Source organism: Aricia agestis, chromosome 3 (assembly GCF_905147365.1).
Source record: "Aricia agestis chromosome 3, ilAriAges1.1, whole genome shotgun sequence".
In the NCBI taxonomy this organism is placed as follows: Eukaryota; Metazoa; Arthropoda; class Insecta; order Lepidoptera; family Lycaenidae; genus Aricia; species Aricia agestis.
Genome location: NC_056408.1, coordinates 15857663 through 15870092, shown reverse-complemented (window position 1 = coordinate 15870092; position 12430 = coordinate 15857663). Strand labels below are relative to the sequence as shown.

At 38.6% G+C, this 12430-nt stretch overlaps 1 protein-coding gene and 1 non-coding gene across 4 annotated transcripts; both read left to right on the top strand.

The window, feature by feature from the left end:
• Positions 1-5811: 5811 nt before the first annotated feature.
• LOC121740281 (RNA-binding protein squid) lies at positions 5812-11976 on the top strand. 3 transcript variants are annotated; one of them, XM_042132940.1, is made up of 9 exons: positions 5908-6043; positions 6676-6721; positions 7102-7142; positions 7335-7609; positions 7813-7944; positions 8031-8301; positions 9469-9531; positions 11036-11151; positions 11332-11976. In XM_042132940.1, the coding sequence occupies exons 3-8, from the start codon at positions 7136-7138 to the stop codon at positions 11104-11106; spliced, it is 819 nt and encodes a 272-aa protein (XP_041988874.1). In that variant the 5' UTR covers positions 5908-6043; positions 6676-6721; positions 7102-7135; the 3' UTR covers positions 11107-11151; positions 11332-11976. The 3 variants fall into 3 exon arrangements, with proteins under 3 accessions (XP_041988872.1, XP_041988873.1, XP_041988874.1); XM_042132938.1 differs by lacking the exon at positions 6676-6721 and having other exon boundaries at positions 5812-6043; XM_042132939.1 differs by lacking the exons at positions 6676-6721; positions 9469-9531 and having other exon boundaries at positions 5813-6043.
• Positions 7195-7264, top strand: LOC121725798. The gene has a single exon (XR_006035437.1). It is a non-coding gene; the product is annotated as a small nucleolar RNA snR61/Z1/Z11 (small nucleolar RNA).
• Positions 11977-12430: the final 454 nt, after the last annotated feature.

Sequence of the window (12430 nt, the reverse complement as noted above, 5' to 3'; positions counted from 1 at the left end):
CAAACTATAATACTTGTACCCGTACTTGCCCGTTTCGACGTCAGTACATAAATATGTATTTTTTTTCTATGAAAGAAACCATCCGAATCTATTTTGTTTGAAACTGATTACAAATGACACCTTGATATTCACAGCGATTGTTGTACTATTTTAGACGATTCCTACAAGCTATAATACTTTTATCCGTATTTGCCCGTTTGGACGTGAGTACATAAATATTATTTGTTTTCTAAACTATTCAAATCTATTTTGTTTGTAACTTATAACAACTGACACCTTGGTATTCACACGACGCGTCGTGGAGATTAAAAATAAGAAAACAATCCATTAATGATGGTATTACCTGGTATTACCGATAGTTATCTACCCATACGCCATCTAGTTACTAAAATGGAAACTGTTTGACAATCAAATTAAAAATATAGGAAAATCCCTCATTATGAAAAATATTATTTAATGGCACGTCTACACTGACCTCCATTATGCAAGACGTACGCTGGAATTATGATACCCACCTGCTTTTTGTGCCTAATTGAAGCGGAATCAGCGCCTCCAATGCGGGGGAAGAGAACTAAATTAGACGTACATTGCAAATGGCCGCTTAATCATTATTGGTTGTCATCATAAACCTATAATATTAAGTCTATGGTTCCAAGTACTCTCACTCATCTCTCACTACAGCTGCTATCAACGCCAATATGGCGACTTTCAAACGTCATTTTACGTCAGATTTACGTCTTAAGGCCCCAGTACACAATGGCCCATGCTGGCCCACTACAAGCCATCGCCATTGTGTAGACGGGGTAATGGTGTATGATGGCAGACGATGGCCAGGCGTGGCGCGCAATCGGCGAGTTGTCGGTTTTTCGGGCACACTGTGGTGTTCACAGAGTACTTTATTATAATAGGAATAGAGATATAACTCAACGGCCTAGACGGGAAACTACTAGTGGCGCTGTCTGATAGTAAGCGTCTGAACTACATCGTGTTTCGATTCAAGCGGCAGCCTACATACATATTATAAATAGCTATATATTTTTAGGTGCCTATATCTAGCTATTCCTACTTACAATCGTAACACATAAGAAAAAATAAAATAAAACACGTAAATGGTATTAGCTATTTATTTTTTCTTTGGTACAGACTTTTGCCTTTTTGTTTAAATGACATCAAAATAATACAAAGTCACTATCACACAATTTTCAGAGCACTAAAGAACGGGGAGGAGCACTAGAAACGCAGGAAGCTCAACTAAAAGTTAACACACATGACACAGAGCACAGCTGTTTATTATTGGGATAATTAAAAAGGAACGGGATTACAAGAAGAAATAATAGCCGTGTTCGTTTCATTTTTTCGCAGTTTGGCAGCTGACTGTCAACTTCATAATTGAGTGTCATGTTCAATAAATCCTACCAATTTCTGTTAGAACTGTTAGGATGTTATTGAACATGACACTCAATTATAAAGTTTACAGTCAGCTGCCAAACTGCAAAAAAATGAAACGAACATGGCTAATAACGCAATGTTATGGCAGACATTTTTCTTGTGATGGCAGATCAAAGACATAGATCACAGAACACTCATACTCCTACGGGATGAAATCACGCACTGCCATCTATGTTTGAGTGTCGTAGTCTAGTAGTGCTACGTAATGCTACCAAATTAAAAAGTCCGTTATAGCATTACAATGCAATGCTTTTTGGTTGCTTCATTATTTAGCTTACTAATAGTAGTAAAATTTCCAGTTTCATAGTACTAAGATTGTCGACCCTGGTTTAGTTCGTCACCGACCGCTGACCGGGATAGTGCACTTTTTTACTGTGTACTGGAGCCATAATGATTAATGGACAGAATCCGCCATCGCCTTTTATGCCATTTCTTTTTTATAACTTTGTGACAGTACACAGTAATACTTGTAAACAGTATATAAATAAATAGCCGCAGCCGTAAATACTTCTTAGTTCTACGTCCATCGCAAGTGGTTTGCCGGCAGCAATGAGCCATGCGCCATTGTGTGTACACCAAGTGATAGTGGCCTATGCCCGTCAAAAAAGTCACGACATTAATAGAGTCGCCACTTGTTTCCGATGTGGCCTCTTATGGCCACACTGTATTCAGTCACTATAAAAGATTTTGATACTTTATATTAAGTACAGTGTAAAAAACGCGTAAATATTATAAGATTTATATATAATATGTAGTTAAGAAAATTTGAAATAATTATGATGTAGTTTTGTTTTGAGCTATGGCATATGACGTGACGTCATGATGCAGCTGGGGTTCGCGTAGTGCATAATATTATATTCTTTGGCTGGGGTGAGAGGAAAATAGTTACTTGAAACTTTTTATTGATAATATTAAATTTAATACTTCTAAATCATTGTTTTTAACGTGTTTTGCCAATATTATATATATTACCATTTTATTTCAGTAGGTACAGTTTATGTAAGTATACAAATTATTTGAGCATATCTATTTTATCTAATTATTATGCATTTACTTATAAAGATTGTTATATATACTATTTTATTATACTTAATTAGTTTGCACGCCTGTGTGCATCTGTCGGGCGAACGACAACAAGGCTCCACAGAACACCAGGGATCGCGGTGTAGGTAGTATACCATCTATATCACCTGAGTGGGGTCCTTTTCGGCAGCATTCGCATTACACTACATTGTGTTTTGTACCCAGATAGATATTAAAAATGTGTATTATAATGTCCGTCTGATTGTTTTTTTTCTTTGTTTTTGTTTTGCTATGTTCTGTTTTGTAATGTGGTGTAATGTGTTTACATGTTGAATAAATGTTTATTATTATTATTATTAGTTATAGTGTGTTTAATTTACGACATTACAAGAAACAATCTAATCTATGTAAGGTATTATAATTTTTGTATATGTTATAGTGTCATAGTGTCACTTGACAGAGACTGACAAGAAAGTGAAGAAATTAAAAAGTGGCAACATCGTAGTGTCATCCCTTTCAAATCAATCTAAGAAAAAAGGGATAACATTACGATGTTTCCACTTTTTAATTTCTTCACTTTCTTGATGGACTCGATTAAACGGTTGAACCGATGTGGCTAATTTTAGTCTTAAAATATTCCTGGAAGTCCAGGGAAGGTTTATAAGTGATACGAAGTTCACCAGGACATCAGTCACTAGTGAGACACATTATCAATTTATAGCACCTGTTATTTAAATACCCTCTCCCTGAGAGCTGCAGAGCTACTTTGATGACTGCTAGTGAAAGCCGAGAGAAGCTCACTCCTTTTTTATTAAGGAACTACTTATTTAAGAAAATACAAAAAATAAATAAATAAAAAACACGGTTTTGTTATTTTAATAAAATATGATCATCCAAATATTCTACAATGCAGCCGGAAACAGAATCATCGCCACTTTCTAGGTACATGTAGTTACAGCAGTGGTGTCACAGTGAAGAGGCACTTTCATCTTCAATAAGCAGCTCTTCAATATCCTAATAAAGGGTTAATTCCCACTCCTTGTATTTGTATTATATTATATTGTATTTATTTTCAGTGTTTTTTTTCAAATTGTTAGCATAAATTCTCCCAGTCATTTCGGTTATTTCGTTAAACGCTTTTTCTGCTACCTGTAAACATAAAACGTAATAATTGTAATATTATATTACGCTGCATCAAAGTGTTAAAGGGTTAAGCACATATACTGTGACGCGAGAAATTTATATACATCTAAGATATATAATTCGAATTAGGTACGCAAAGCACCTAAGTCAAAGTATTAATCATTGTTAGGCGCGTTATATGATAGATTTCTTTGACAGTTCATTGTTTACGTAAACAATGAACTGTCAAAGACTAACTAACTAACTGACGAAACTATTTTTCTTCAATGCAAATCTTCAAATTTTCAGCACTTATGACACGTCTTTCACTTTAATTATTCATATTAATCACAGTAACATGTAGTTTTCACATTGTGAAACTAAATTTATGCAAATTGAAAATCTTTGTTTTGTAAATTTTATGTCATAGAGTATTGATACAACAAAGGGAAAAATGTCAAAAGAGTGCTGCTATTGCTTAAAAAAAAGTTTCGCCTCCTAGACATTCTTGACGCACCAGTTGTGCATTGCAATACGTGGCCCATCACAGGCCATTGTGTACTGGAGCCTTAACCGATTCAATTCGGCGTACCTTTTTGAAGACTTTCAGTCGTGGCGGCATACAATTTTCCCGTGACACGTGAGCCGTGTCATACGCCATAGGAGTAGATGACACGGCTACCGTGTCATCTACTCCGCCACGTTCAAAAAGCTTTATGTTTTTTTTTGGTTTTTACGCTTGTATTAACTTAATTTATTTAATTAAACCCAAACTATTGTTGTTGACGGAAGGCTACGTTGTTTTAAGTTGATTTCGAGTAGTTTTACTAAGTGTAAACCTGAAAATGGCAGGTAAGCGATTTTTTTATTCAGATGTTACAAACCTTTTGTAGGTTTCAAAGTTAGAAAAATTAGTACCTACCTATATTCAATAGATCTGGGTTTCCAAAGTAAATTATACGTTCGTAGATATAGAAGTTCGTAGTTAATATTTTTTATCCGACTTCCAAAAAAGAGGAGGTTATACGTTTGGCTGTGGATATTTTTTTGTGTGTTCAACGATTACTCCGCTGTTTGTGAACGGATTTTCAAAATTTTTCTTTTGTTGTATAAGGTATTTGTTCCGATTGATCCGGTTCTGAGTTGGTACCATGTTCACAAAAGTGGTGATCTGATGATGGGAACCATGAAGTCTCCCAATATTACTTCTTTATTTTCTTAAAAGTTTACTATTAAAAAGCCCGGCTGCACATTATCCGAATTTATTATCAGAAAAAGTCGGACGCTCATACATTTTGACACGTCAGAATTTTGATAGTATGCGGGGTCCACAACAAAATGTATGAACAGAGTACGTTCCGGCGGGCGTCCGAATTTTAGTGATCAGAAATTTTGGATAATGTATGGTGGGCTTAAAAAAGGAGAAGGCACCTACTTTTTTCAATTCACAGAATATTCAGAGAGGAAGCCTATAAGCTTGTTCTACGTGGAAAATTAAGATGATTTTGTTCAGAGTAGAACCTTCTAAAGTGTAATTTGAGGGAGATACAATCGTTTTTCAAATGACACGACTCCCGTGTCATACGCCACACGTTAAAAACGCGTATGACACGGCTCCCGTGTCATCCGCACTGAATCGGTTAATAAATAACATGACATCGCTTGAGTTTTATTTATTAAATTCAAGCGAAGCAATAGAATTATTCTGAAAAGTGGCACGATTTTAACTAGACTGGCGGGCAGCGCGGCATCGGCGAGTCGGTTCACCAAATACATTTTTATAGACCCCCTTTAACGACTTGTAGACCCCCATTTTTTTCCAAGCGTAGACCCCTGTCGGGCTCCCCGGGAGCCGCTCCCGTGGACCCCTGTGGGTCCACATGGACCACTTTGGGAATCAATGTTTTAAAATAAATGGAAATTCACCACTTTCTTTATATTGGGAACACATTTTTAGCTATAGTCTGTGGACATTTGACAACGCGGTATTTTATTGTCATGTTGGTAATGATATTGATTTTCTTCTGTGTATCGTGCATCTCTTTTGCACTTACATTAAACGGTCTACTTTCTCGCTTACATAAAAAAGTGCCATTGACCTCTCACGCAATCCGAACTCGTGATTGGCTGAAATTTTGGTAGGGATGGAACATTTTGCAAAAAACGCGTCTATTCTTGAATGGCCAACATCTAGAAATATTTCGCGCCGACTCACTCCAGTAATTTCCCGTCATTCTTCTGCATTTGGCATTCAACGTTGAAGGTCGTGTAGAGACCTTAGGTTATAGTTTTATAGTAATTAATTTAAGCCTATTTTAGTGATAATGGCAAATAACGATAACTTTGCACAAGATGTTACTGAAAATCAACTGAATGGAAATGGCGAGAACGGTGGAGGCGATGGACAAGAACACAACAGTGCTGAAGCCCCCGGACGCGATGACGACAGGTATAAGTCTACGATTTAATGTTTTGTACAGTGTTAATGTAAATGATTTACTTTTTTCCTATGTTTTTTAAGTTTATTATGTCTATATTACTTACTTTCATTGTAAATTTCCATGTAGGAACATTACTCATACACAACCGCCGTAATGGCGGCGTCGGCCCGCTAATTATTCTTAACGGCGTTTTTAATCTATTTTAATCTTACAAATCTGTTGTAAATTTAATGTATTTTATTATAATTTGGGTTTGTCGCGTTTAATGTTAAGTCTCTGTTGTCATAGTTCTCCTTTCAGTATAATTTCCAGGTTATATCTCGTAAATAATTTTTAGCCGCATCAAGTAAAATGGCGTCATGTGCGCGTCATTCCGATTTCGCCGGCGCGGTCCCGCTATCGATTTTGCTTCAGAATTGGAAATTTCAACTCGCTTTTCGAATGTTACGGTTAAGGCAGGCTTGACCGTTCGGGTATTGAATAACGGTAGCGTTTTGCAAGATTTTAAATCGGTGTTAGTGCGTACGGCGGTCGGCGCCGAGGTGTATCATTGTATGTAGCGCGTGGGGCGGCCGGCGGCCGGCGGGCCCTCGGCGCCGCGGTCAGTTTGGAGCGCTACTAACGCCCTGTCTCTCTGCAGGTGTGAGCCTGCGCCGCCGCTGCAGCAGCCGCCGGAGGACGTCATGGTATATATCCGCAAGGGCTCACACAAAGTAAAACTACGACCAAACTGACTAGTTCCGTTTGTCTTGGCCACTTAACTTTGGGCCTTGTTCACACTTGCCAATTTCAAATCTTGCGATATTACTGTAACATTCTTGTTTTTCTCGTTGTACTTGTAATCTTAAATTTTTTGCAATTCTTTATACAGGTTTCTGAAATTCATTTGCTGCAGTGCTTGGAGTTTTGTTTTACCTTTAAAAAAGTAGCTGTAAAGTACTGTAAACAAGTACTGCATATTAGTATTAGTAATTTTAAACTGTAATTGTTAAGTCAGTTTCATAGTCGCGAGTGAAGCGCCTTAAACTTGTCACTCTTGTTCTAAGTAGAGCTTTTGTATTTGCAGAAAACTTTTTGTGGGAGGATTGAGCTGGGAGACTATGGACAGTACGTATCCCCAATAAATTTAATGATAACACTCTACACACAATATAATTTACCTAAATGATGAACATTTCAGTTCTGCTTCTGAAGTAATTTGAAGAAAGCTTTACCCACAATACTGAGTACTCACAACACTAATTCTTAAATGTATGAATCGTAGCTCACTGTTCTAACAATGTTATTTTTCTTTCTTAGAGGAGTTACGTGACCACTTCAGTGCTTACGGTGAAATTGAGAGCATCAATGTCAAGACAGACCCTAACACTGGAAGATCCCGAGGATTTGCATTCATTGTCTTCAAGTCACCAGACTCGATTGACAAGGTGATGGCTGCTGGCGACCACATGATCAACAACAAAAAAGTAGACCCCAAGAAGGCAAAGGCACGTAACGGCAAAATATTTGTTGGAGGTCTAAGCAGCGAAATCTCAGATGATGAAATTAAAAACTTCTTTGGCAATTTTGGAAATGTAAGTTTATTAATGATTATAAAATAATTTCAAGAATAAATTATTCTAGATACTATTTTAGTGATGAAAAATACGGTTTTGGTGAGATATTAATATCTAGATTAGCAGTGAAGATAAAACCGGGCCACTGATTAATCTATAGCCTGAAGAATTTACTTGAAATGCCTGAACAAACTTAAAATTTTTGTTTCAACATTTTTCAGATCCTCGAAGTGGAGATGCCATTCGACAAAACGAAGAACCAAAGAAAGGGTTTCTGTTTCATAACCTTTGAATCTGAACAAGTCGTCAATGAACTACTGAAAACGCCCAAACAGACCATTGCAGGAAAGGAGGTATGTACAAGGACTAATGGAATAATGTGAAATAGTTAACTTTGAAGTTGCAAATTGAAATTAATAATTTTTATTTGTTTGACTAGGTGGACGTAAAGCGAGCGACACCCAAACCGGACGGTCCCGGGGGTATGGGCGGTCGAGGGGGTCGCGGCGGGCGGGGTGCGCGCGGGGGACGTGGCGGCCGCGGCGGGTACGGCGGTCAGGGAGGCGCCTGGGGCAACCAGGGCTACGGCGGATATGGCTACGGACAGGGCGGCTACGGCTCCGGATATGACAGCTACGGCTACGGATACGACGGCTACGGGGGCTACGGCGGATACGGCGGATACGATTACTCCGGATACCCCAATTACGGTAAACGTGGCAAGCAGCACTAGAGCCGGCGCACGCTAGCGTGCTCACCGACACATTACCTCGACTGATGTTACCTGATCCTTAGAATATAAATGTAGAGTAAGGCGGCGGGCGATCGGCTCGCTCGCCCCGCCCGCCGCGCTAGGCTAATGTAGCGGGTTGACCCTCCGTCCTCCGACTCCTGAACGATGTGTATATTTGATCGATGAGGAGAGATCGACGTCGCGTGAACCTTAGGTAATGACTTAGTGCGTAGAAAATATTTATTTTTCTATATAACTGCATATTTACATTAATATTCTATCGAGATAATGTGTAGTGAATGTTGTCGGGTTGTTGGTGGAAACTTTGAAACCACCTCATTATGTAATTTACGAGTAATCATTTCAAATAACCTGTACAGAGGGATCATTTTAACTGTCATAATTTTGTTTATTTACACTAATATAGCAGCAACGGCGCAACTCGCGAGCGCATGCTTTCGATCACTCTTTATCATTGTTTCACTAGGTACTATGTTGTACATATATGTTACCGCCTTACGTTTTATAAGTGTTTATTTGTAATACCACTTTTGACATATGTAGCAATGTCGCCCGAGTTTTGTTTTAGTATTTTTTTTTATTTGACTTGACGCTCTCGCCACATGCTACATTTGGGTAATTGGGGTAATATATGGAGAGACATTGTGAAAATGATAAAGATAAGATGAAGCTTTAAAATAAAGCGCTGTTACCAAAAATCAATGTGTTTCCATATATAATCCCAATCCAAATCCCTACCACCCCGATCCGTCGCCGAGAGCCGCTCCACCGCAGCTTCGCAACGCCGGCAGTCAGCGGCTCACACCATATGTGACACTAACAATGCATGCTTTGAGAAGGTCTTAGTTATTCATTTGGGTTTTATAATGGGCTTTTTATTTTCGGTTACTGCAGTAAGATAGCGTCTAGTATAGTGAAATGTCCAACGAACATTTAGTTTTGTTCAGTAATATAAGTTTCACAGCCAAGTTGCACATTTTAAAGTTACAATTATCACAGGAGCATAGCTCCGATTAGATGTTCATTTGATACTCGTGTAAAAATACAAAAAAAAAAAGAGTATTTTATTGATATTGTGTGCGGTGTCTGGGCGGGCGGACACTAATGGCTTTGTGTTGGGCAGACTACGGCGGTTACGGAGGGTACGAGGGCGGCTACGGCGCGCGCGCGGCTCCTCGCGGTAAAGGTACTGCCCTCACCCCCATACAGCTTGACCCGCGGAGTAGCTATCACATGCAAATCCTATCCTACGAGAGGTTTTGCGGCGGTCAAGCTAGTTGTAAATTTACGCTGACTAACGAATACTTTTGCCGCAATACGCCTCGATTGACCGAATTTGCAAACAGGCACGGTATAAGCACGCGTAGAAATACTTAGTTTCGTTGTCATTCATTGATACTTCGATAATTGTCTTGTTCAGGAAATGTGCTTATTCTGTGACATTTCGTAAATTATAGTAATAATCTTTTATTTAAAAAAAGGGCCTGTTTTCATCGTTGTCTAGCATCGCTGTATTTACTTTTTAAAACATTACGTTGTAGCGACCTTGCTAGATTATGCGAACAAGCTTTCAAATTATATAGTCGCCTTTTCCAATATACATAATACGTAATAATTCAAAGTGCTTACGTGCTAGGATTTTTCTAGTCTGCCTTATAAAAGTATACGGTATTCCCAAATTAGTAATGCGCATGCAAATCTTCGCTAATTGTCGTAATCACAACACCCAAATCTATGAAACGTAAGAGCCCCAAACAATGCACTTGCATTTTGCACCTTGTTCAAAGGAAATAGAAGTAAATATATCATATAGCCGGTAGCTGTCCGCTGTCGCCGGTCCGTCAATAAGTGCTACCTATATCACTCGCCTCAGGCGCCTCGTATGTCGCTGCAAAGCGCTGTTTTGCTTTAACCGATACCGTGCGGATGACGCCGCAGAGGCGCCATGGGTATCTTTTCTGTATGGCGCGTGGCGACCGAGATGAGCCAAAATGAGATTTCCTCTCAATGAAAGTGCCTTTATTTGTCACATAAAATATGTGTAGTGTTAGTTTTAGGAAATTGCATAAAACTTACACTTCACGAGTCTTAAACATTTGCAATTGGTGATTAATATGGCCACCGAATTATTTTATAAAATAGGTATATACAATAATCACTTCTAAATGCTTAAAACGAACTATTAATCAGTTTACTACTAAAAGAAAAACAATTGGAAACAGACGAAACAGCGATAAATTACAATTCATGGTGGGTGGCGCTCGAGAGGAGCCATCAAAGTTCCTGGCGCTTGGCGCCTCAGAGGAGCCATGAAATACGTCTTCCGACGCTCGGGAAATCGATCGTTGCCGAAAAATTACGAAATTTTCTATGCGCATTATCACTTTCGGAGCACTGTATTGTATTGCATGTTAAAAAATTATTATTATTAATATAATGATCTAACATATTAGTTTATTCTTAACATGATTTGGACATAAACAAAAATTACACTGACAACTAAACTAATTTATAGTATCATATGTAGTGTGCAATACTAAACCCGGAGGTGATTAGTATGATTGGTGTTAATCAAGATGTAGAACGTACTATGCAACTTGTGTGTTCGCATGAGCAGTGTTTAATAGTAGTGGACTCGTGGCTGTGTGGCTGTATTAGACAAAACTTACTTAGTGGGTGATAATTTGCAGCGGGGTTCCAAGGCGGCAAACAGCGCGGGGGAGGCGGCGGTAGAGCCAACCAGAGGCACCAACCATACTAGACACACACCTGTACCTGCCAATAGTCATCTCAGTCCAATTGTAAGGTACGTCAGCTCCTGTTGATTCACAATCACAATCTTGCTGTATTGGTAGCTTTTATGTTACACATGTCTTATCATTTCAAGTGATTTCCATAGAATTTTTCTGTATAAATGACAATACTAGGCCACTTTGGTGGATTAAACTCCAGACACCTGATTAAACTCATTTTTGTTGTATTTCAGGTTAAGAGGTCGGTGACGAAGTTCCCCGCGCCGTGGCCGCGTCGGGGTGCTCGTCATTCCATTCCACGTTATTAATTAAGAGAATAATTCTTTTTAAGAAAAAACGTACGTCGTACGTGACGTTGGCCACGTCTTAATGGTCGTTACTTTACATAAATTATAATAATATAGTATGGATTAAATAGATTAACTCGAGTATTATTGCTGAATAGATTCAATTGACATTATAGTTTTGAAATCATACCTTTTTGAACTGATCCTAGATTAATGATAATTATACAGAGTTAGTATAACTATAGTAGCGGCGTCGCGGTCGGCGCGGCCGCCGTCCCCCGCGTCCGTAGGTGTGTGTGTGTGCGAGTGTGTGCGCGCGTGTTTTGTTGTACAGCCGCCTCCAGCTACATTTGTTCTGGATCTCATTACACAAAATATGTTGTAGATTGTAAAATTAATTTTGGTAATCAAACCCAGAGGAAATCGAGAATCATGTAATTTTATACAAAACAGTTGTTTCTTCCATTGGTTAGGAATGAAGTTAGTGTAAGTAAGCAGACATGAACAAACTGGAACTTCTGGAGATATACGATGTGTATGTCTAAATAAATGATTATGTAAATAAAGTGTTGACTTTTTGTCTGTCTACCATCTAGGTGTTATTATTATTTCAGTGCGATTGTCTTGCCAATAGTAGTCTTGTTGATAGTTTTTGAGTGCTTTTATATGTCGCCACTCGCCAGTAGTGCAGCAGCAGCGACCGAATGTGAAGAATTTTATTTATGTATATAAAATATTTTCATTTATACACACGCAAGCGTGCGCCCGCGCGAGTTTTAGCGTTGGCCCTCTAGTGTTCGCATTTTATTTTGTAGTTAGCCGTTCCTTTCTGGCAAAATGGCGGATGTCCTAGTAATTTCTTTACCGTGTATTTACAATTATAGGTAATAAAAGAAGCTAAATATACTGTACCATAATATAAGTAGGTAACTAAAATTTAGAGTTTAGACCAGTGGGGTACTGAACCTTTTTTTATCCGGACCTCAAACGCGTTTTGGTCTTGGGTGTCGTGGGCCAAAATTTTTTAGGGTTTTAAAAAATAGCG